General features: G+C 37.5%; 3 protein-coding genes across 3 annotated transcripts in view; 2 read left to right on the plus strand and 1 right to left on the minus strand.

The window, feature by feature from the left end:
* The window catches only part of cdk17 (cyclin-dependent kinase 17), a 54,560-nt gene extending 39,661 nt beyond the window's left edge, over positions 1-14,899 (minus strand). The window contains exon 1 of the mRNA XM_051892429.1: positions 14,596-14,899. The gene's annotated coding sequence lies outside the window, so the exon portion shown is untranslated. The remainder of the gene's footprint in view (positions 1-14,595) is intronic.
* Positions 14,900-19,273: 4,374 nt separating this feature from the next.
* Positions 19,274-20,735, plus strand: LOC127510456 (uncharacterized). Its single transcript, XM_051889982.1, has 3 exons — positions 19,274-19,532; positions 19,764-20,091; positions 20,171-20,735. Exons 1-3 carry the CDS (start codon positions 19,492-19,494, stop codon positions 20,489-20,491), a joined length of 690 nt encoding a protein of 229 aa, XP_051745942.1. The 5' UTR covers positions 19,274-19,491; the 3' UTR covers positions 20,492-20,735.
* Positions 20,736-24,439: 3,704 nt separating this feature from the next.
* LOC127510458 (uncharacterized) lies at positions 24,440-25,699 on the plus strand. The gene is made up of 3 exons (XM_051889985.1): positions 24,440-24,597; positions 24,713-25,016; positions 25,101-25,699. Exons 1-3 carry the CDS (start codon positions 24,554-24,556, stop codon positions 25,422-25,424), a joined length of 672 nt encoding a protein of 223 aa, XP_051745945.1. The 5' UTR covers positions 24,440-24,553; the 3' UTR covers positions 25,425-25,699.
* The last annotated feature ends 468 nt before the right edge of the window (positions 25,700-26,167 follow it).

Genomic DNA, 26,167 nt, shown 5'->3' on the forward strand with positions numbered 1-26,167 from the left:
CACTCCTGTGTTCCGTGTTTTGTTTATTATTTGTACATAATTCTGTAAATATTTATTTCTGGACTCACTGTTTTCTTGTAAAAACCATTGGGTGTATTTTCTTCAAGATGAGATACTAAAAAGCTTTAATTCCAATCTGTCTCTGCCTGATTCATCACACAAGTTATCAGTAACTGAACCCGTTTATTTTATTTTATTTTTTTAACTTTAACACTTGTTACTTACTCTTTTACATACTCTAAACAACATTAATAGGGAGACGTAACACAGTGTTATTTTACAATAGATTACTTAACAATTTCTGTAGTATTTCTGTACCTGAATACTACTGTTAGACCTAATTGAAAAACTTAAAGCACTGTTTATTTCATTTGTATCTTGATTCTATTGTATTTATTTGTGCTATAGTTTGTAATTTGTTTGTTCTTTTTTTTCCTCCATTCTAAGTTTGAACTCAAGCTCCTTTGTGCTGTGTGTAAGCTAGTGCACATTTACCAAGATATGTGTCCAAACAAAGCATGATAAATCAATACACAGCTATGGTTTTTCCTCACAATATTGCATGGCTATTGATCCTTTACATTTTTAAATGTACTTATGTGTGGATTCATATATCCAAATGCAGGTCATCTAATAAGCAGAAACTCTTATATGAATTATAAGGCAATTTACTGGACAAAAAAAAATTAATTGAATCGTCACATTTAAACGTCATGTGTATCATATTGTGCTGTAATAGTACTAACATGGTACTTTTGGTTATTAAACTGGTGAGAGAGGAAGTAGTTTAAGGAGGGTGAGTACTAACAGGTCAATGAATAAGAACATCCGTCCCTTCATGTCCCAGAAGCATCTGCAATGTCCCACATTCAGTCTCTCTCTCCGCCTGAGAGATGCTCCGTTACTCCACTTAGCCTTATATTTTTAGCCTGTAGCACAGGCCAGCTTCCCTCCATCACCCAGATGTGTCACTTCACCACTCCATCAGCCCAGCTTCAGCCACAAACATTTCAACAAAATACACTTAAAGACACAGAGGCCAAAATCAACATCACTGCAACAGGAAGTGCACATCTGGCACTTCGACGGAGCTTTCAGCTGATATTGAGCAACTCCAGATATGGGGCGGCAGTTTATCTGTGGCTGACCGTCCTAACACCTGACTGGCAGGAGACTGCTAATCCCACGATCCTCTTTAACGGCGTGTAGCCATGTCGACCGCAAACTTCCTGTCATTGTCCCCACAGCAGGTGAGTGGCATTCCAGAGCAGAATCACAAACAAATATCACAACAGGGGCAACAAAAGCATGTGGTGAGACGTCTTGGCCCTCTGGGTATTGTTATGTACTGCCACAACGATTTCGCAACATCCTTAGACCCGATGTTCTGGAGGATAAAAATAATATGCAACTATAAATAAATATAAAGCTGGAGAAAAAAAACAAAAAAACACACCTACACATATTGGTTTGATGCTATAAATATATTAAGGAACTGGGAAAAATCAGCACATGTGGGAATAAAAGTAGGTCGGTTTATGTGGAATGGTGCACCGCAATGCGCTAGCTGGTTTTAGAGTGTGATGTAACCTACCCAAACTTTGGACAGGGAGTTTAACGCCCATCTGACTCAAAGTTAATCATTCCCTACTTTCTCCTGCTCTCAGATAATAACCAGAAAGCGTGTGCGTGTTTTCCACACTGTCAATAACAAACCGGTTTAGTTGGCAAACTCAAATAACGTATTTAAATAAACAGACCAATAAACTTCTGCATAGAAACCGTCGCACCATTAATCATTTAATTAATCTTATTTCAGTATTAGTAATTTTAGTACTAGAAATTTGATTTGCATCGCTTTATTACATATTAACATTTTTACAGATTTTATTCTGCTTTGAATATGACCAAAAGAAAAAAAAAATGGTGATATTCATGACGTTTTTTTTCACTATGTATTTGTGCTTACTTAGCTTTTAGACCACATGTAGCTATATCTAATGTAAGTCAAGAAAGTTTAAAGACCCCCTGTGGTGAAAATCAAGTTCTTAATGTTGTTTATATGTTTTGTGTGGTGTTTTTAATGCAAATTCATCAGTCAACACCATTGCTGAGTATTTTCTCCTTAAAACTGCAGTGTAGCCTCAAAAACGTGGTCTGAAACCACCACTATTTCCTACCGTCACAGATATGTAACCAATCCCAGTCAATGTGTGAGCGGGGCTTTTTTTCACTGACTTTCTATAATGTTCAAAGCGTTAAGGATGCTGATTTTTAGAAGGCAGCTGTCTGACTCTGAAATGGTGAACCGGAACATAGTTTGTGTAACATTAGCAACACATTACTAGCTGACTGATAACGTAGTCAAGCTAAAGGCTAATCATATCAATTACCATTATGTGTCCAATGTTGTAGAGAGCAATACATAAAACGCATTATGATTCTGATACATCGACATGTAGACGACCCTGTATAATTCACTCTTACTCTTCTTCTGAATCAGATTATGGTTCAAACATATACAGCTGAATTAAACCAATATTTCCACTTGCCACTGTGTAGTGTTTACTACAGTTGACCCAGTGGATCAGGTAGTCTGAGTGATTGAGTGGAGGCGGGGACTAATTTGCATATTCAAGTTTCCACGTATACTAAATAAGCCCAATCTAATTCTCTCTAAAATGACAAGCAAAGCTCCAAATGCATAACAAATAATGGCTTTAACAAGCTGTGCTATAAAAAAAAGAGCTTCAATGACACACCTCAACTTCCTCAATAGGAAATGCATTGTCAAAAAGTGACCCACACTGACCCACTAATGGGGGGGTTGGTCTATATCCACTGACCTACTCTTTACCCAGTACAACAGCCTACTTTACAAACCACAGTGCTAACTACTAGCTTTTGACTCAATGCTAACCGGTATTCACACCTTAAAGATATCTCCACAAACCACAAATCTGAGGCTGTCTACCTTGTGTTGCACACTAAGGGTCCTTTGACTCTGGACAACACAGCGCCGTGATAAAACCCCCACGGCCCTATCTGTTCCCATGACAGATCATGTGCACAGATATTTCTAGACATCAGCTAAATCACTCAAGACCTGGGGAATAAAACAAAAATGAACTAGTGTGATCGATCACATCTGAAAGAAACTGTGAGGACAGCCCAGGGTAAACGGAATATGCTTTTGCGCAAAGAGGGAATTATGGGATTGAGATATTAAAAATGGGAGGGGGAAATTAAAAGGATGCATTTTTTCAGGTTTACCACAAGGTAAGCATGCTTTTTTTTTTTTTTTTTTTTTTCAAAGAAAATAAAACAAATACATTTTATAAGTTTATCCATCTAAACAGTTTTTTTTTCTTTGCAACTCAAATAGCAAATTTTCTATAAAAAAAAAGAATCAAGGTCATTATAATTAACTAAATCTGAAACTAAAACCATTAAAATTCACTTGAATTTAAATAAACTTTAACTGAAATAAAATAAAATATTAAAAAAAAAAAAAAATTACCAAAAAACAACCAAATTACCAACTAAAATGAAAGCAGAAAATAGAAAAATAGAAATATTCAAAATATTAATACAAATTATAATACCTCAATGATGCTAAACTAACACAGTATAGAATTATCTATCTATTCTCCAAATCACTTGTCCTCTGTAGCGTTGTGGACAAATAAAATCAATATAAAATAAAATTAAAATCAATATAAGCACTTCCTAGCCTCATAGACTTTACTTTCTGTGACAGCATGTCAGAATATAGTATTAAAAACCAGAACATTCCTTTTTACACATATTTAAAATAGTGTATTTTCTTTATTTAAACATGAGACGTATGAGATCACAGATGGTGCACAATCATTCATAACAGTAAAAAAATGAACTCCGACTCACAGATGACAAACTCAGGTAACATTATCAACCTCTATTCACAAGTACAAAGTGTGCTTCACTGCAGAAAATGAGAAAAAAATAGACGAGTGCAGAGATCTGTGACGCTCAGCTGTCGCTTAGAGACCCTGGAATGTAAACACCATGCGAGAGGCAATGAGATCACTGTGGGCAACACACACACACACACACACACACACACACACACACAGACGCTCGTTCAGTCGAACGTGAGTGACACCAAAGTGTCTGTTCCCTATCGATGTGCCTTGCCATAAATATTTTAAAAGGTAGAAGGATGAAAGAAGTCTCACAAGACACACTCTCACTCAGTCTGAGTTGCACAGACAGTTTTTGGAACCGCATCCTTAGGGGGCCGTTCACAGGACGCGTTCTTGCGCTCCAAAACAGCTAGAATGAAACAGAGCACAGGGGTCTCCAGACGCATTTTTCAAAGCTGAACTTTTTATAACACGGTGGCTTAAAAATGGCACATTCATGGTGCAAGATGTCGAAAAAAAATGACTTTGAAATCGTTCATCTGATGTCTGTGCATGTAGCAATGCTTCCCCAATCTACAAGCTATTTATAACGTAAAGTAGTACAAGTTAAACTACTTACTACAATCCAATAATAAAAAAAATTGGACCACTTTTGATAGATACTGATCACTGCAGACCGGGAACACCCCACAAGAGCTACAGTTTTGGAGATGCTCTGACCCAGTCGTCTAGCCATCACAATTTGGCCCTTGTCAAACTCGCTCAAATCCTTACGCTTGCCCATTTTTCCTGCTTCTAACACATCAACTTTGAGGACAAAATGTTCACTTGCTGCTTAATATATCCCACCCACTAACAGGTGCCGTGATGAAGAGATATTCAGTGTTATTCACTTCACCTGTCAGTGCTCATAGTGTTATGCCTGATCGGTGTATCTCGAATGAATCGCAAAACTGCACTGCAATTTAAATAGTTAAAATTAATTTAAAATAAATAAATAAAATTACTCCCTAGAACAACTACAATTATCAGTCCAAAGCCATCGCAAACAGCATTGAAAACAAGTGTACATCAAAATATCACTTCACGGGAAGTGGAGACGGAAATTTTCCCACCAGTTATTGCACAAGTTGTCATGCAGTACTACACAAAGCTCAATCAGCTCCCTAGTTCAGTAGTCAGGGGACACTGATCAGGGAGTCGGCCATTTTAAGCGTTGTCTCACTCGCAAAATCCTACCACTGCACTGAAACGTTCGCTCCCTAAAAAATGCCAGGGAGCATCGATGCTCCCTATGTTCCCTTACTAGAAGTGCCAAAGTACAAAACAAATCATGTGAGCCAACACACTACACATAACGACACGACAGATGTTTTTTTTTAAAAATACAAACCATTTAATTATATTTCAGCAGAAACATACATCGCTAGACAGGTAATGAACAAGCTAGCATTTGTAATTTATTTACGGTTGAAATGTTGCATATATGTAACAAGCAAAGTATTTATCATATTGTACTTTAAATAACATTTAAAAAATAATATCAGAAAGATATTCTGCTGTAGTTCATAAATACCAGTAGTGATGTTGTACAATGAGCACACTGTCATTTCACCGGAAATAGACTCAGTGTCCCGATGTGTAGTGAGCCAGGGTCCTCCTTACTATGGCTGCCTCCTAATAGTTGACTAAAACGTTAGTCGACGAGAAAAGGCTTAGTCAACCAAATCTTAATTAGTCGCAGAAAAAAAAACTCCACAGGAAGTAGCGAAGTCATGTAGTCCATGACAGACACGTTGTTAACATGGCTGGTCAATGTGGTAATTAAAGTATGTCGGGCAGGAAATCCAAACATTCGTCTATCATTCATCGACCTCAAATATAGCTTATGTTAATAGTGGCCTAACATTAGCCACTTTACATGGCCGCTTGCTCTAATGTTAACCTAGATAAATGTGCGCTAGTAATTTGGCACATATCCTAGCATTAATGTGGAGATCACTTGCCTCTTCTCCTCATAACAGTGAAAAGAACTTAAAATAAATTTTTTGGTCATACAGATAAGAGTAATACATGATTTGAAACTTAAGGGTCTATTTTTACTTGTTTACACTCACAATAACAACAAAACTTGTGCTTTTGTAAAATAAAGATGCGCTTTCTGCCATCTCGATCGCCGTGAACTTCTTTCTGGAGTGCGTCACAAAAATCAACCGAAACTCATACAAGCATATAGGCCTACTTGCCTCACGGACATTCTACATGTCTATCCACCTTATTCCCACGCCCCATGACACTTTGCGTGAATTATGGGTGTAACTTCCGTTAAGCTGTAAACAGTCAGTGGAAGTCTTGCTCATGTCCCAAGCACACAATTATAATGCTCTCATTATAATTTTATGTAGCCTATATAACAGACTTGCGCTGCACATGTTGCACTTAACTGTATTTTCCTTTTTGAAGTGACTCCAATCATATTTCAAGCAATTCAAAACCATCATGGTGAACAGTGCGCATCTGAAGTGTCTCAGCTGAAGGAAATAATCCATTATTTATCTGCTTTATTATATCGACCAAGTTCTTTTACCGGGCTGATAACGATAACATTAAAAATGAACATATATCGGCCGATACCGATATGGTAGCTGATTTATAGTGCATCCCTAATTATTATGGTTTAGTATTTCTTTGTAATGTAGAACAATGTTAGCAATGTTACATATCAGCCAGCAGCCCTGTGTCCTGTGTGAAAGCCTGATGCAGATCCAAAGAGATTATCAACCAATCAGAGCACAACACACATACAGACTGACACATATGGCACAAATGGTGTCAAAGCGATGATCACAGAGGAAAGTAGGCCACTATATGGTGCAGAGAGCAAATGTAGCACAGTTGGACCGAATGTGAGATGGGCACTAGATGGTACTGTAGGAATTTTGTGTGTGTGTGTATTTGTGGGATGTAGAAGCAGTCTGGCTCAGTGCGGCACTATACAAAGAAACCTTTCAGTATGTTGAGAGAGAGAGAGCAGAACCAGGAACAGGCTAACACACACAGACAAGAAACATACACTCACATTACATGCTAAATGTACTGGTACATTTACACTACATTTTCATGGGCAGACAACTTTACCCAAAACGACTTACAGTGCATTCAATGTGATCCCATGCCCTTGCTATTGCTAGCATCATGCATTAGTTTCAAGAACTGAGTTATAAACATGACCAATACACTCATTAGAGGTGCGCGATTATTGTTAAAAGATCGCAAACTCAATTCAAACACCCACGCGATCTCATTCCTAAATGACATTGATTCTCCTGTGTCTATTAAACCTTTGATAAAATCACACCGGAACATTCAAATATGTCTTGGTGCTGCTGCAGACCCAGAGAAAGCAGTTGTCATGTAGGCTACAGGTATAAAACAGCTTCACAAACAGCTTTTTCAACCACACAGTATCATTATTTCTGTGTTACATAAACTCAAATTATCACACAAGTACTGGGATAAAAGTTTATAGTTCAGATATAAACACTGATGTCTACGGAAGCGATCAAAATAGAGCATTAATTTTTGAAAATGACTTGACGCTTCAAATACCGATTGTATGGATTACATCGTTACACCACTAGGTGGCGACAAGTGACTGTTAAAAAATGTATTTGTCATTGAATCATTCATTCAAGAGATTTGTTCAAAAACACTGTTCATCCAGTAATGAAACTAGTGAAGTATTTATGAGTGAGTCATTGAATCATTCATTCAAACTTTTTTTTTTTTTTTAATAATTCATTTAGATCAATTAAACATTTTAAATAGACTGCAGCAATTAACATTTTGTCAGAACCTCTAGTAAATGTTATGTTATTTTTTGTTTAGTTGTCTGTTCAGAATCGTGGGAGAATCGTGATCCGTTTGATTCTCAATTTATCAAGAATCATGTAGCTCTAATAGCTACTCTTTTTTTCTTTTTAAAGGAACACTCCACTTTTTTTGAAAATAGGCTCAGCAGGCGCAATGATATTACGCAGTGACTCTCACAAATGTCTCCATGGTTGCAAGGCACGCTCCCTGTGCAAGCAGGGGGTCACAGGTGCTGCGTAATATCATTGCGCCTGCTGCACCCATGGTACGACAGCAAAGTTCCTTGATTATTACGCCGGAATGAGAGTATAGTTCCTAGCCATATCGGCCCAGAAAATTGCAACTTTTCATTTTCCGTCGGTCTTAGTACACGATGTAACTACAGAAGAGTCAAGTTTTAAATAGGAAAAATAGCGAAACTCTTTGGTCATTTTTGTGCAAGATGCTAACGGTCTAATCAGATTCAATGAACTATGCTAAGCTATGCTAAAAGTGGTTCCGCCAGACCCAGAGATTGGCTGAATGGATTCGAAAATAGTAAAACTCAACTGTTTAACTCAAGGGGAGTTGGAAAATGAGCCTATTTTCAAAAAAAGTGGAGTGTTCCTTTAAATGACCAAATGACAGATACAAATTGTAATGGAGTTATTAATTAGCAGTAGTATTAGTATCAACTAGTGTTGTCAAAAGTACCGACTTCGTTACCAAGTCAGTACTGAAATTTAAAAAATTGTGACAATACCAGCATTTGCCCCGAAGTCGGTACTTTTGACAACACTAGTATCGACCCATCATCAAAATATTATTTGGACACATACCAAAAAAATGTCCTTTATCTGTATATTATCTGTAATAACCAATTAAATCAGTTAAAAATATGAGTCAAATTGATTAGTGATCTATCTTTAGTTAATAGTCTAGTTCTGGAAACCAAACAAGGGATTGAGGGAAATGACAAGCACACAAATAAACACACAGACAAACACAGGCACACACACACACATTCCTTGCATGTCTGAAATATCTTTCATTGTGAGGGGTGCCGGGTCCAGGGCTACAGGCAACAGTTTTCCTCTCATAACACTCAGATCACACAACAACAGAGTTTGCCCTCACTTAGGTCCTGTATTACACACCTCTCTTCCTGTGTTCGGTAACTGGTTGTTCTTCCTGAAAGGTTCACATTGTTCGAATAGCCAATGGCAGTTTACAGAACTGTTTGGAGAATAAGTTTCCGCATGACTTGGCAAAAGCTTAATGTCAGTCACAGAGTCCTGAATCGCAATCAGCAGCACAACATGACAGCAATATGATGTCATTACAGTGACGAGAAAGACATGCATGAACTCTATAATTAGGTCATTTCCTGTGAGGTTCGCCACTTCCTCTTCAAGGAAGCCAGAAGAGAAGGTTCTGAACAATCTGTGCTCACCAAGTATGATCAATGATATAAATGCTGAACAACAGCAAAAAAAAAAAAGTGTAAATCACAACTGGAACAATCACTCTCAATACAGAAAATGTGATGGCACCTGATCTGGGTCACAACCTTGAGAATGAGAATTAGAGAGAGAACCAGAGCAGCACAATGAGGAAGAGAAAAATGGAGAGAGTTCTGGTTGCCAATAGCAACATGCCCTTTCTAGAAGTTTAAACATTACTAACAGGGTCCAAAATGTGTGAACCACTTCAAGAATGTGAACTACATTTAGCATGGGGAAAAAACATGAGCTGAAAAACAGCTTTCATCTCAGTCTTAAATTGTTTACACCTGTGCCAAAAATAGATTATTAATTAACAATACAATAGAAAAAAAAAAAACAGAATGCCACTTACATTAAAGAAACGACTATGAATGGGTCACAAAGGTCAACGATTTTTTTTAAAAATCACATGAATAATATATACATTATGTATATGTATATATTATATTATGACGGGTCACAATGGTCGTTACTTATAATTATGCGTAATTTACTGTTATTAATATAGTACATGTAGTAATGTGTACCTTAAAATAAAGTGTTACCAAATCCAATTTGTCAACTAGTCGTTCAGGCAACCAAAAACCATTTCAGAAGCAATCCGGAAGATAGTGGACAATGTTCTGGGTGGCTTACATGAGAAAGATAGTCTCATCAAGAACAAAGACCAGAGCAGAGACCAACACATGAAACACCGCTGACTTCTGTATCTGGTTCGTGTGACTAGGCTTGTATAAAAAGTTTGTGGTGGGAGGAAGCAAGTGGGTGTGCAGAGATGTCTGTACTGTATGCAGAGCATCAGCTGTTCTTCAACAAATTAACGGTATCCCATCATGTCCTTGACCTACTGAATGTACAAGAACCCCACTGCAAAGAGAACAAGAGACATTGGTTCTCACATAACAACCCACTGCCTCAATGCGATCAGCTATGTACAGGTCAAGTTACATTAATGCCTGCAACAATGTGTTTCCTCCGTCTCACTTACAACTTACCCACAAAGACACAAGAAAGCATGAACAATCGCTCTGTAAAAACACCAGATCATCAAATCAATGCATAAATCTAGATTATGAAACACACTGCCTACTTAATTTTCTCACTTTTACACTCAATTTGTTTCTTGCATTGTGTCTCTTTCCCACAAACCCTTTACGTTTATTTCAGTGAGACGGATTGAGTATTGGTGACTCTTACTACTACTACTACTACTACTACTACTACTACATCTGCCGGGAAAAGCAGAATATCTAATGTTAAAAAATAAAATGGAAAAGATAAATGGAAAAAAGAAGCCCAATGGCTTCTCTCAAGACTAGTTTCTTCATGATGACTATTAAGCCAAGTTTACATTACAGGACTTTAAACGTCGGCAGATCGCTGTGCTGTTCAGACTACATGACTTGCTGTGGAGTCTTGAAGTCGTTGTGGCGTTCACACTACGTGACACTACGTAAATGATCGGCAACAGAAGGTTACACGCTACACGAGCTGACGACAACTCTGTCACCCAACGACTTTATTTGAAAATGGATGTTGGGAGGAAATTAGATAAAATTTTGAATTAAATTTAATTAAAATTAAAATAACCCTTTCACACATAAGTTTAAAACATTTTGGCTGACCTCCCAGAGTTAAGGCGACTGTTATTTTAGAACGTTTCCCTTTATTGCTTCCATGACGACGCGTCATGCTTGTCACGTGACACACCGCGGCCAGATGTATTGCTTTTCTCACCATGTCATCAACTATCTGATATTCCGATTTTCAAATATGTGCAAGTGAGTGTTTTGTCATTTAAAAACCTATACAATGACCTTGATCTTAATACATAACGTGAATTCATCCATTTGTCCCAAAATACATGTGGCCGGCGAACTGGGAGAAGAATAGAGTGAGCTTTATAGTTACTTACACAATGTGTATCTGATATGAATAAACGTCGGCAAATTATATTTGAATGGATTGTTATTGCTGCTTCCATAGACATCAGTGTATATTTCATTGGCTGTTGCGTCGCGACACGTGACGCCACAGGATATCGAGTCGGCCGACAGCTACAGATATTTAGCATGCTAGATATTTGTCTGGCATCTGCGAGGTGTCGGCGACGCGTCAGTGAGCCTCTTTGATGCGTCATTGAGTAGTTCACACATAAAGATTGGCGAGCGCCGATCACCTGGTGATTTTCCCCAGATCACAGCCCAACCTGTCGGTGAGCGTATTGTGCATACCTTTACTTATTCCCGTAGATTTTGTGCTCACACCCAAAGTGCGCACACATAAAGCCACCTCTCAGTACTAAACTGAGTTCTTTTTTGCTAATTATTGTGCTTAAACAGTCAAATACACACAAAATAATGTCAAAATGCCAGTTTTGGCGAGTATTCACGTAAACACAGTCAATTATGTTTTAAGTGGACAAACAATTGAGAAAGAAAACGCATGTTTAACAGTGTAATGGATCCATTCGTCAGGTCATAAAGTGACAGCAGCCTAATATACCTGCTGCCAAATTATGAGATAATTTAAAAAATATCTAGGCCTATATAGTGTTGTCAAAAGTACCGACCACGATACCAAGTCGGTACTGAAATTTTAAAAATGTGCCGCTTTGAGCGCTGTTGAGCAGATTCGTAAACACCACTGATTGGCCTTTGTGTTCATGCGCTCATCAGATATGTCCGTGATCGGCTCGCACAGGAGCGTTTGAAAGCACATGGAAGTGTTTGAATTTGAAAGCGGGAGCGTTTGAAAGCAGGTGTCTATCAGTCGGTACTTTTGACGACACTATATCTATATGGCAGTTTTTCCCCATAGTATCGACGTCAAAACACTAGCCACAATGGCTGGTAAGCAAAAAAGTTAATGTCAAGCCCTGTTCACAGGTGAATGTGATTTGTTTGCATGATACCTCAATGATACTTCAAATCATGCGGCTAGGTGTGCTATGATATTTTAAAGAAATCAGACCTCAAATCTTTCACCTGATGGTCTATAAAATAGGCTAAACAATCCCACAGATCTACTTGAAGGAGCGACCAGACTTTTAATGGACACTTTTAACTTTGGCCAGCAAGCAACCCCTTAGCAACACCCTGGTAACAATCAACAACACCCTAGCACATCACATCAATAGGTTCTGCAACTGCCTTTTACTAAAAATGTAAAAATCTAGTTCACTAGTCCAGCAGTTCACTAATTCAATACACTAGCCTAGCAGTTCGTCAAATCTAAAAACCATCAGTATCCAGTTTCTAAGGATCGTATCACTTCCATTCCAGATTTTCAGAGCTTAGAACACTTTTTGAAGATGTTTTGAAGATTCCAAAACACCCAATTACCAAGCAAACAACAAAGCATCTCATCCGTACAAAAAGACATTTACACTTCACGCTATCAGCAAACACATTACACAACCACATACACTGAAGAAGCTAGAGGGAGGGATGAAATATGGGTATGAAGAACGGTTTATTAAAAAGACAAAAATAAAAGCGTAAAGTGCGCGTGGGTGTGTGGGAAAGCGAGAACAAGAGTGAGAGACACTTTTTTTCGTGACGCCTTTTTAAGGGCCATGCATAATCAGCATGATCCACCACCACAATAAAGACAGTGAAGTACAAAGGACCCAGAAGCGACAAAGGCCATGTAACCCTGCTCCTCTGTCACAACACACTAACACAACGTGAAACTGTATCATGAGCTTCATCTGGGTGAGGCATGCCATGGACCTATTGTCCTCATGTTACATTCACTATCATCTTCAAAAGCACAACTAGAGCACATAGAGAAACAACGGCGTGCCTATATCTTATATACCCAACCCAACATTCATCATCATCATCATCACCACCATGTGGGTCACATTACATGCAGCCTCCCCAGACTGAGAACAGCCAAGCCACAGTCCTCAATTTGGGTCATCCATGCAACAGCTGCATGCCAGGCTGTGGAACGCACCCTCATTTCCATCTCAAGAGCCCATGATTGAGAAATAGGCATCATCCATGGGCTGGCAAACCCCTAAATTGGCCAGCAGCCCATAATTGCATCCAAACAGGGCACATGTATTCATATCCACGCATACATGTCTGCTCATTTGCGGCATTCAATGCACGCACGATTTCATCTGCTGCATTCGCATAAATAGCCCGGGCATAACGGAGGGCATATGAAGTTGGCACCACACTGATGTTCTCTACACTCAAGTATTTTAACGCAACCCCCTCTGCTCTGCTGGAGGGCAGGAATACATTTGTCCATGTTCACGATTCATTAAACCCATCAACACATTTCCCAGCGTTATGAAGTCACCTGTGGTTTGCCTTGAGAATGTGTGGATGACAACCGAATCGGTGGTTTGACTATTAACCCGTTTAAAAATAGTGATTAATAATGTTAAATATTGATGTTTAAAGGGTCTAAGTGCATTTTACACAGATTGTCAAGTATAAATACATATTGTTTTCATTTTATATGAACATTTTTATGTCATATTACAGATTAAACAAATGCAATAATATTTAAATGGTATGTTATTCATTATTAATATTAGAAATTCTCATATAAATCATGATCATAAAGTAAACATACCACTGATAACACAAATTACCTTTCTGAATAAGTAACTGATTAATATTCATTGTAAAATGGTATGTTAGATACAATTATATTATAAAGTAAAAGTCTTTGTAATTGATGATTACCAATCCCACAAATATATATATATATATCCAATTATGCTAATATATCCAATTAAACTAACATGTACACTAACGTTTGGAAACTTTTCCAGGGAATAAAATTCAATTTAAGTGGACAAATATGGGATTAAACGGGTTAAGAGGCAACTGTCGATCAGTCTTTGTACGTTAGTCTGTTGACAAGCATAACAACTGATTCAAATGAACAGCTATTAATAAATGTTTATTCAACACAACAACTGAATTTCAATACTATGACTCTATCTGCGGAAAGACAAACGTAAAACAGAAGTACAAAAACAAATCTACAAAGACTGTCAAGATTGTTATTTAACGAGGTGGTGGAATTCGGTACTAGTCAAAGCTCAAATAAACACTTCTGAGCAACGGGTTTTCTTTCCTTTTATAGCTAAACCAACAACAACAACATTTAAACACGACATATAGTTCGTGTTGACAAAACAACCGTCGATTAAACAACATTTAATCACATTACTCGACCCAAACACTCCTCAAAACCTGGCAGTTTTGTTTGTTAAACATAAGTGACAAACATTGCATTAGCGTCGAGTCTATCTTCCGCTTAAGCGAAAATGATCGTTACAAGAAACGAAACGCCACACTTACCAGAGACGGTAAACGTTGTTTGGACGCGAGTCCCTGCCCTCGCCTGCTTCTCGGAGGCCGGATGCCGTCTTTCCACTCTCCGCCAACACACAAGCCGCCTTTCTGACGAAAAACACACAGCTTCACCCGACCTATATCGGTCAAACTTGAGCTGATATCCTCAGAAGAACAGGTCGGAGGAGCTTCGCGTGTGGTTCACTATAGCGATCGTTTCCCTGGAGCGTACGGTGCTCGAGGCCGGGAAGGGTGCTGCTGCTGCCCGTCTACTGACGCCTCCGCCTAGGGGTGACATCGGAGGAAGAGGAAAACCTTCTTGCACAATTATTTGAACATCGCACTGAAATGTAACTTGACAAACAGCGCCACCTGCAGTCAAATGGGCGCTATGAAGCATCTTCTCTGGTTGTGGCGTAACCTTTTGGTTGTAGGTTTGAGCCTCATAAACTTGATTTGAATAATAATTAATTTAGTTCATTCTTAAATAATTAAACTTTTTAATTTTGGGTTCATTGTTAGTTTTATTTTGTATCTCTGGTAACTAATTGTGTTTCATACATCCTGACAGTTTGGGGGAAATTTTCTTTTAAAAGTAATGCATTACAATATTGCTTTACTCCCTAAAAAAGTAACTAATTGCATTACTTGGTTAAATTTTATGGAAAGTAACGTGTTGCGTTACTTTTGCGTTAATTTCTCTCACCTGGGCTGGGCTTTCTTGTTTGTTTGTTTGTTTGTTTGTTTGTTTGTTTGTTTGTTTGTTTTTTAAGAAAAAACAATAAAACAAAACAAAACAAAAGTGGCAATTGTTTTGGCCCTTTATACCAAAAGTGAAACGAATAAGCCTCAGGCTGAAGGAAATGCAAATTCGCGCCTGTACAGTAGAGGGCGCAGCTTAAACAAACCTTTCAAACAAATGCAGAAGAAGAAAGTTCAACAACACTCCTAGAAAGAAAGAAAAGAAAGAAACAAATGTGATTTTTAACTAAAGTCATTTTTTTTTCTGGTTGAATTGGATCATTGAAGGCCAGCAGCACAGACATTGGTTAATAAAGTGAGATTTAATTATTATTTAACATTTAATTATTAATATATTAATGCATCTCACTGTTTTTATTCATTTTAAAGAATACTGAATCTGTTTTTGTGCAAGTGAGATGACACAACACTGGTAACACCAACATTATATAATAGCTTTCAGTTAGGCTATAGCAATAATAAATATTATGACATTATAGAGGAAACTGGGGCAAGTTGTCACATCATTTTACTTAAGTGAATATTTCTCAGGGTAGGTTTATTTTGAAGGTAACTTTCTGTATATGCCTTGAAGTATTAAAAAAGCTGTTAACATTTCCATCCCTGTTGCATGATCTCACATCGGGAAATGTATATGGTGTTGGGGAGTTGGGGAAATGTTTCTAGGATCATGTCCAGTTGTGTAATTGGACTTCTGACTCACACCTTATAGTTGCTAAGATATAGACCATGTGGAAATTTCCTTTTGTTTCCTGGTTTCATAATCGTTACAGTACTGAAAAACCCAACATTGCTGGTCACCAGCATAACATACGTTTTGCATGCTGGGTCCAGCATGGGATGCTGGTTGCTGGACCCCAGCATAGGAATTGGGAGTGCTGGTGGACCAGTTACACCAGCTCAGTTTTGCTTGAGAACAGCATGACTATGCTGGTCCACCAACTAGACTAGCACTATACCAGCTCTAACCAGATAAAATCAGCCTGGACCAACATGGAATTCATGCTGGTTTATGCTGGATTTTTCAGCAGGGTAGTTGTCATGACAGTCTGATTCTATATATATATATATATAGACAGAGAGAGAGAGGGGTTGGACTGACTGAAGTGAAACTGAAACACTGGCAAATAAGTGTTGGAGGTTTCACGCCTATATATGGGCGGCCTGGTGGCCAATCTTCACTGACAGCACATGTGCAAATCTTGGGGTGTGGACAATGTGAAACATCTATTGTTCTCTGATGAGTCCACCATCACTGTCTTTCCCACATTTGTGCGAGTTACGGTGTGGAGAAGCTCCAAAGAGGCTCAACACCCAACTGTTGCTGCCACTACCAAGGACTACCGAACCATTCTCAAACCATTGTACCCTAAAGGTGTTACCGTGTATCAGTATGATAAGCACCAATACACACAGACTTGTGACACAATGAACATGAAAGTGAAGTTAAACATCTCCCATGGCCTGCAGTGCACAGTCACCAGACCTAAATATTTTTGAGCCACTTTATATATGTGTGTGTGTGTGTGTGTGTGAGAGAGAGAGAGAGAGAGAGAGAGAGAGAGAGAGAGTGGGTGTGTAAGTGACTGTGTGTGCGAATGTGAGTGTGAGAGTGTGTCTGTGTGTGTGCACGCTTGTGTGTAAGTGAGTGTGTGTGCGAGAGAGAGTGTGTGTGCAAGCGTGTGTGTGCGCATGTGTGTGTGACTGTGTGTGAGTGTGACTGAGTGTGTGTGCGAATGTGTGAGAGTGTCTGTGTGTGCGTATGCTTGTGTGTAAGTGAGTGTGTAAGTGACTGTGTGCGAACGTGAGTGAGTGTGCACGCTTGTGCGTAAGTGAGTGTGTGTGTGTATATTATTTAATATTAATATTTTATATTTTTTTATATTTTGGATTATATTTTTAATGATAATGATCCATTTGTTTCCACAATTTTTACAATATATTTTTTAAATAACTCCCTTCATTACTGTGTGCCTTTTTTCTGCATTTTGGCTGATTTGTAGGTTGTACCCTGCAAAAGTTCTGTATTTTTTCCCCCCATTCATTTGTATGGCGGTCATAATGTGACTATTTTTTTGGACCATTTAACCATTTCAAAACATATCCATGATATGTTATACTGTCAAAATTTATGAAACAAATGATTTGAAATGCTTTCAAAATATTGGATATATTTTTTTGCCTTTTAAGATTATGTAATAAAATTTATTACAATTTATTGATAGCTACCTGAATCGTAACAAAGCACTGTTTGCCAGAGGAGAACTGGCCCCCCGACTAAGCATGGTTTCTCCCAAGGTTTTTTCCTCCATTTTAACACCTATTTGCCACCTGTTTGCCACCTGATGTCACCTGTTGGAGTTTGGGTTCCTTGCCGCTGTCGCCTTTGGCTTGCTTAGTTGGGGACACTTGACATTTGACATTTGATATTCAACAGTGCTTTGCATCTGCCTACATTGACAGCATTTTCTTTAAGAGCTGCTGTGCAGCCAAAATTATATACCAGTTATCACTGTAAAGCTGCTTTGACACAATCTGCATTGTAAAAAGCGCTATATAAATAAAGGTGACTTGACTATTTAATTATTTAAAAATATTATTTCATATTTTAATCAAGTCTAATGTAAGCATGAAGATATGCATGTTCACAGCCAATTTAAACAAAAATGTAAACGTGTCTATTCTGTCTGAATAACAACCAAACAACAATAAAAAAATATAATCTAATATGTCTGATATGTCACATTACTTTTAGGAATCTGTCTTAAATTCTGAAAAACATTTATGGTGCTATATTGTTACTCATTTTCAATGTTTTTTATTATTAAAGATAGAAAGAAAATGCACAATCCTGCATTAAACAATATTTTAACAACATAAGACCCTAATGTACATAATTGATAGCAAAAAATAAGAAGAAACATAATTATTTAAATAAAAAAAAGTGAAGTGTCACACAGGGAATTCTGGGAATGTGAATTTACAGTTTGTCACTGTTTCACTTCCAAAAAACTGTACAATTAACAGTATTTCAATCATGACAACTCTCAGAATAGTTTTAGCATGTTATTGAATATAGCAGTGTTTTTTTATTTTATTTTTGGCGATTTTTGCCTTTATTGTGATAGTATAGTATAGAGTGGACAGGATAGAAAAGGTGGGAAAGAAAGAAGGGGACGGAATCGGGAAAGGTCCGCAAGCCGGGAATCGAACTCTGTTCACCCGAAGTGCAACGACACTATATTAAGTCGGTGCGCTGCCCACGAGGCTATCGGCACCGACTGAATATGGCAATGTTAATGTATTTGATGTTGGTGGACTAGATCTGCTACGCTGCTGCTGCAGACCAAGTATGGACTTACTACTGCTAATAGATTCACAGACATGCTACTGCTGCATAAATAGACATACATGAATCCCGTAGCAGATCTAGGCAGGTGGAGCTGGTGGAGGTGGAAGGTTTCAGAGTAACTGCTGCAGGACCAGCTTACAGCAAACACTGAACCACTCTATTTAAATGTTGAGCAAGCAATCTCATTGGCTGCAGTAGGACCAGCAGAGGCCAATCAGCTTGTGCCATGCGGTAATAATGTGATTGCCTGCTAATTGCATGTAAATTACCTATCAGTCTGCGCTTTCTAGAGTTTCATGACTGAACTAGATATTTTACTGTAAAATTACATTAAATGTTCCATCAGATCTATCAGATTTTTTCCATGGAATGTATATAAGAGGCATCAGTTTTACATGCCTCTTCATGCTTCACCCAAGTACGAAAAAGAGAATTTGAGCAAAATGTTAAAATAAATTGCATATTGCTTATGTGAGAAAATATTTATTGTATTTTAAACATCAACCCATAATACACAATGTTTTAATACATAATATGAATCAGTGGTGAATCACATTCTGTATTTCTGGTTCCACCACTTTAGACAAAGCAGCAGACTTATCTACTCCATGACTGTACAAGTTCCTTAAAAGTTGACCTTTATCCCGCAGATTCACTTATAAATATAAAAACAGTAGGCTTGCGTAATTCTGCATACAGGATGTGAAAGTGGCTTTTCGTAGAAACTGTAGTTCTTGGATTGGAGATTGAGGAAGTTGAAGACAAGCGGATATCAAGACGCAAAAAACATGAAGACGGTGGCTTTTCTCTGTTTTTGTTTCTTATATAGGTAAGGTCTTTGGAATGATTACTGAATGTTGTTTTTACGCTCATAAATGTGACAATCTAAAAACACTTTTAATTTCTATAATAAATGAGGATCTTATAATATAATGGCTGTTTTTTCATCGTCTCTAGCTTTTTGCTAATCACAAATACATGAGAGGTTGTATTGACCAGTAACAAATAGTAGTCTTCTTGTCTAAGAATTCAGTTTAATATTGGTTTGTGTGTAAAACAGGTACACACTTGGTAACTGTCCCAGTAACAGTTTGGAAATTAAATCTGTGGAGGATGTTTATGAATTTTTATGGGAGAAAAATATCGACATTGCTTATGAGACAATCCGGGGAGACTTCCTGATAAAAATGCAGAATGGCAGCCTGCAGGCGGAGCGATACGTCAACTTCACCTTACAGGACATCAACTACGTACTGAACGTGACGGAAATGCTGAAGGAAATGAGTGTAAAAGTAACTCAACCCAATGACCTCAGGGACTTCATGAAAGGCAGATACTCAAGCTACAAACGTTTTGCAGACATACTGCTTAATCAATATTTTTTTAAGGTAAGAACAAAACTAACATTCAAACTTTAAACTTTACTTCTGAATCCACTGAAGATGCTTTATATTCTCATTTCTACAGAGCGCTCCTCCCATCCAGCCAACTCCAGCTATGAGGAAGTATCTGTCGTTCTACAGAAACCTGCTGGAAAAAGAAGATCCGCTGTACTTTGCTGTGGGTCTCCTGCCCTGCTCCAGACTCTGGGTGTGGCTGGGTGATAATCTCAGAACACCCCCAACCAATGCCTACTACACTTGGAAGGTGGAGAATATGGGCGGCCATCCTGAGAAATACAGAGCTCTGCTGAACAAGTATCTGAACACAACTGAAAAAGTGTCCAAGGCTAATACTATATTCCGTACACAGATGCAGAATGAGCATGATTTCTTTTTCTCATCTTGAGTGGTTAATTGCAAACGCTGTCTGAGCAATTCAACTTTTCATGAAAAATGTACTTACATATTTTCTCCAAATATTGATTGATGCATTCGATAGCTTCTTTTAAGATTATGCCTATAATAATTTCAAAATAACTTCTTAATATTCTACCAAGTTTTAAGCTTTTAATCATTAAAAACTGTATTTTTGCAACCACATTTTTTGGAGTTTACAAACAATAATAAAAACAATAGAAAAAACAATATAATTCATTGATATTTTGTCTGAATATTTAATGATTTAATGTCTGTTATATTACCCAACAGTTCATTAATCTTTAATAATCATAAAGAGCTATTGAACTATCATCTATATCTGACAGCTCACATTACTTTTGTTAATTCTAAATTCTGAAAGATATATTCAGTTTATGGTGTTATATGGTTACAATAGAAAGTATTATAGTGTGTGTGTGTGTGTGTGTGTGTGTGTATATATATATATATATATATATATATATATATATATATATATATATACAGTAGTAGCCTAGGAAAACTGACATCTTCGTCAATATTATGATTATGATTTTGTAAGCATATTGCATAGTTCTGCTTGGTGTCAATTGTTTTATACATGCTAATTGTGATGACAATTTAAGAAAAAAAAAAAACCCAAAACAAAACAAAAGTGAAAAATTATTTTGGCCCTTTTATACCAAAAGTGAAACGAATAAGCCTCAGGCTGAAGGAAATGCAAATTCGCGCCTGTACAGTAGAGGGCGCAGCTTAAGCAAACCTTTCAAACAAATGCAGAAGAAGAAAGTTCAACAACACTCCTAGAAAGAAAGAAAAGAAAGAAACAAATGTGATTTTTAACTAAAGTCATTTCTGGTTGAATTGGATCATTGAAGGCCAGCAGCACAGACATTGGTTAATAAAGTGAGATTTAATTATTATTTAACATTTAATTATTAATATATTAATGCATCTCACTGTTTTTATTCATTTTAAAGAATACTGAATCTGTTTTTGTGCAAGTGAGATGACACAACACTGGTAACACCAACATTATATAATAGCTTTCAGTTAGGCTATAGCAATAATAAATATTATTACATTATAGAGGAAACTGGGGCAAGTTGTCACATCATTTTACTTCAGTGAATATTTCACAGGGTAGGTTTATTTTGAAGGTAACTTTCTGTATATGCCTTGAAGTATTAAAAAAGCTGTTAACATTTCCGTCCCTGTTGCATGATCTCACATCGGGAAATGTATATGGTGAAAGTTGGAGAAATGTTTCTAGGATCGTGTCCAGTTGTGTAATTGGACTTCTGACTCACACATTATAGTTGCTAAGATATAGACCATGTGGAAATTTCCTTTTGTTTCCTGGTTTCATAATCGTTACAGTACTGAAAAACCCAACATTTTTTTTTTTTTTTTATTATGCAGACAGACAATTACAATATTTACAGAAAAGAAATTAAATGCAAAATACAAATTCAAAGACCAACAAAACATACATAACAGCCAGTATGATTTGGGTATATGTGTGTGTGTGTGTGTGTGTGTGTGTGTGTGTATAACTAAGTGTAATTGGGTGTGGGAGTGGAAATATATGAATAAAGGAGCATGTAGGAAAGTACAACAGACATAACCAGAGTTAAGAAAAAAATATATATCAAAGAGAAAAAAATAAATAAATAAATAAATAATAATAAAAAAAAAAAAAAAAATTGACAATAATAATGATGAAGATAATAATAGTATCACACGCAAAAAAATGAGGAAGGTGACAATAGCAACAGTAATAGCAGTATTAATAATAATAATAATAACAACAATAATAAAAATAATAATAATGATAAATCCCGTTAATAAGAAATGACAAATAGTAATAATAGTATTAGCAGTAGTAGTAATGATAAACATATTAACAAATATACTCATTTCATCCGGAATGAGGGGGAGGTTAAAGGATCAGGAAGAGGAAAATTAAAGATAATAGTAATAGCAATAATAATAATAATAATAATATTAATAATGGTAATATTGATACAGCCATTAATAGTAATGATAATAGTAGTAGTTGCAATGGCAGTGATAATAATAATAATAATAATAGTATTAATAATGGTAATATTGATACAGCTATTAATAATAAGATATTATAAAGCTGCCTCTATTCCCCTCATGGCCATGGCATAGGATAGACCCCCGTCAGCGTCATGTTGCAACGGGCTATCAAGGTGCGGTGCTGCGGGGCCGAGGGTCCCAAAATCCATACCCATCCCCAGCCGTCCCACACATGCCACGCTTACCCTGTCAGTGTTTTTTTTTTTTTTTAATAAATATGGCTGTTTTTTTGTTATACTCATGATATGTTTATGTCAACTAGTGTATAATGCATTAAAAAAAGCATGGCGTGTAGCATGGAACCAGCCCAGTACAAAGCCCAGGCCACCACGCCCACGCCACACTTACCCTATGTGTGTGCATTTTTTTTTTTTTTTTGCTTTAAACTTGTTTTATGCTCCAAATGAATGTGTGTGTGCACCTCATCTAATATGTGAAGCATTAAAACAGCGAGACAAGTGCTGAGCCAGCCAGAGACAAGAAATCCCAGGTGAAAGTACAAGCTGGAGGGCGAAAGCCCAAGGCCCCCGGCCCCACATTACACCTACCCATAACTAATCAAAACCGCACATGGCAGGGACTAGTATGCCACAGCCAACCAGGGTCCAGAAGCAGCAAAAAAAAAAAAAAAAAAAAAGTGAGAGAGAGAGAGAGAGAGAGAGAGATTTAAATATAATCTTATAAGCATTTTATTTTTTGAAAAACCCAACATTGCTGGTCACCAGCATAACGTACGTTTTGCATGCTGGGTCCAGCATGGGATGCTGGTTGCTGGACCCCAGCATAGGAATTGGGAGTGCTGGTGGACCAGTTACACCAGCTCAGTTTTGCTTGAGAACAGCATGACTATGCTGGTCCACCAACTAGGCTAGCACTATACCAGCTCTAACCAGATAAAATCAGCCTGGACTAACATGGAATTCATGCTGGTTTATGCTGGATTTTTCAGCAGGGTAGTTGTCATATATATATATATATATATATGTATATAGACAGAGAGAGAGAGGGGTTGGACTGACTGAAGTGAAACTGAAACACTGGCAAATAAGGTGTTGGAGGTTTCACGCCTATATATGGGCGGCCTGGTGGCCAATCTTCACTGACAGCACAGCTGTACCTAAAATATTGCAATCCAGACAACATAATGAAGACATATCAGAGTTCAAACGTGGACAAATTGCCAAATGTCAGTTTCATGTGCAAATCTTGGGGTGTGGACAATGTGAAACATCTATTGCTCTCTGATGAGTCCACCATCACTGTCTTTCACACATTTGTGCGAGTTACGGTGTGGAGAAGCTCCATATATATCCAATTTTACTTTTATGCCAAAAATCATTAGGATATTAAGTAAAGATCATGTTCCATGAAGATATTTTGTAAATTTTCTTCCGTTAATCTATCAAACATTTATTTTTGTGAGTTGATATGTGTTGCTAAGGACTTTATTTGGATAAATTTAAAGGTGATTTTCTCAATATTTTGATTTTTCCTGATTCCAGATTTTCAAATAGTTGTATCTCAGCCAAATATTGTCCTATCCTAACAAACCATACATCAATTGAAAGCTTATTTATTCAGATGATGATGATGTGCTTCAAAAAATTGACCTTTATGACTGGTTTTGTGGTCCAGGGTCACATATGACAGATGAAATGTTCAGAATTTTAAAGCTTTTTTGATTATTTTTCAAAGAGGCATGAACTTCTTAGCTGCTGTTGCATAATACTACATAAAATCTTAAGACAATGCAAAAAAATGTATTGATGTATAGTCAGATCCCCCCCCCCCCCAAAAAAAATTGACGTCATTGCCAGCATCTATTGTCGCAACTCAGCATTAGCTAATAAACTGCCACTATAAAAGAAGTGCGGTTCACTGTAGAAATAACAGTCTGAATTACAGATAAGAGCTGAAGACAAGTGCACTACAACATCCAAGAAAGATGAAGACTGCGACCCTTCTGTGCCTCTGTTTCTTAACTTTCAGGTGAGTCCTAAATGCACCATTTTCATGATACCAGAAGTTCTTCAACAGTTTTATGGGGTATAAATTCATGTTCATAAACAGTCTTCAGTGATGACTTGTGCATATCTGGTTTTAGCTACAGTTTGGCAGCCAGCTCTGTGGAGGATGTGTACGAATATCTGTGGGAGAAGAATAAAGACATTGCCAATGTGACACTCGGGACTGACTTCTTGATACAAATGCAGAACGGCAGCCTGCAGGCGGAGCGGTACGTCAGCTTCACCATCCAGGACATCAACTACATACTGAAAGTGACCAAGATGTTGAAGAGAATGAGTGTAAAAGTAACTCAGCCCAATGACCTCAGGGACTTCATGAGAAGCACATACTTAAGCTACAAAAGCTTTGCGGACTCAATGATCAAACAATATTTTTTCAAGGTAAAAAAAAAAAACACTTTAAACTTTAAACTTTTACGCTATTTCTGAATCCACTGAAGATGCTTTATATTCTCATTTCTACAGGGTGAGCCTCTCATCGAGCCAACTCCAGCTATGAGGAAGTATCTGTCGTTCTACAGAAACCTGCTGGAAAAAGAAGATCCGCTGTACTTTGCTGTGGGTCTCCTGCCCTGCTCCAGACTCTGGGTGTGGTTAGGTGATACTCTCAGCATACCTCCAACCAATGCCTACTACACTTGGAAGGTGGGCAATATGGGCGGCCATCCTGAGAAAGACTACAGAGAACTGCTGAACAAGAATCTGAACACACCTGAAAAAGTGGCCAAGGCTAATACTATATTCCGTGTACAGATGCAGAATGAGCATGATTTCTTCTCCTCATCTTGAGTGGTTGATGACGGATTGTTAGAAAAGAAATACTGTCAAAATTTATGAAAAAAATGACTTGAAATGCTTTTAAAATATTGATGGATATTTTTTTTACCTTTAAAGATTATGTAATACAATTTATTTAATTATTTTAAAATAATTATTTCATATTTTAATCAAGTCTAATGTACGCATGAAGATATGCATGTTCACAGCCAATTTAAACAAAAATGTAAACATGTCTATTCCGTCTGAATAACAACCAAACAACAATAAAAAAATATATATTCTAATATGTCTGATATGTCACATTACTTTTGAGAATCTATCTTAAATTCTGAAAAACATTTATGGTGCTATATTGTTACTCATTTTCAATGTTTTTTATTATTAAAGATAGACAGAAAATGCACAATCCTGCATTAAACAATATTTTAACAACATAAGACTGTTACATACAGAAGGGAGCGGAGACACAGGTAAGGGTTAACAGGTTTATTTCAGGTAAAGCAGAGCGTGAGCAGAGTGCAGGTGAGTGATGGCAGATGAGTGATGCTGCTGGGATAACACCGCTCCCACTCCGGTGGTTGAGGCGTCAACCTCGACGATGAAGGGGAGCTCTGGGTCAGGGTGAGCCAGGAGGGGAGCGGTCGTGAAGGCGGTCTTGAGGGCCTCAAAGGCTTGGGTGGCGGCTGGGGTCCAGGACAGAGACTTGGGCTTACCACGGAGGAGGTTGGTGAGTGGACCGGTGATGGAACTGT

The sequence above is a fragment of the Ctenopharyngodon idella genome, chromosome 4, assembly GCF_019924925.1.
Source record: "Ctenopharyngodon idella isolate HZGC_01 chromosome 4, HZGC01, whole genome shotgun sequence".
Lineage (NCBI taxonomy): Eukaryota > Metazoa > Chordata > Actinopteri > Cypriniformes > Xenocyprididae > Ctenopharyngodon > Ctenopharyngodon idella.

What these genes read in the sequence shown, in the direction of transcription:
- LOC127510456 (XM_051889982.1), top strand. Translation starts at nt 19,492, where the DNA reads ATGAAGACGGTGGCTTTTCTCTGTTTTTGTTTCTTATATAG. An exon ending in TGTTTTTGTTTCTTATATAG is followed by an intron (nt 19,533 to 19,763) that starts GTAAGGTCTTTG and finishes TGTGTAAAACAG; the next exon opens with GTACACACTTGGTAACTGTC. An exon ending in TTAATCAATATTTTTTTAAG is followed by an intron (nt 20,092 to 20,170) that starts GTAAGAACAAAA and finishes TCATTTCTACAG; the next exon opens with AGCGCTCCTCCCATCCAGCC.
- LOC127510458 (XM_051889985.1), top strand. Translation starts at nt 24,554, where the DNA reads ATGAAGACTGCGACCCTTCTGTGCCTCTGTTTCTTAACTTTCAG. An exon ending in CTCTGTTTCTTAACTTTCAG is followed by an intron (nt 24,598 to 24,712) that starts GTGAGTCCTAAA and finishes ATCTGGTTTTAG; the next exon opens with CTACAGTTTGGCAGCCAGCT. An exon ending in TCAAACAATATTTTTTCAAG is followed by an intron (nt 25,017 to 25,100) that starts GTAAAAAAAAAA and finishes TCATTTCTACAG; the next exon opens with GGTGAGCCTCTCATCGAGCC.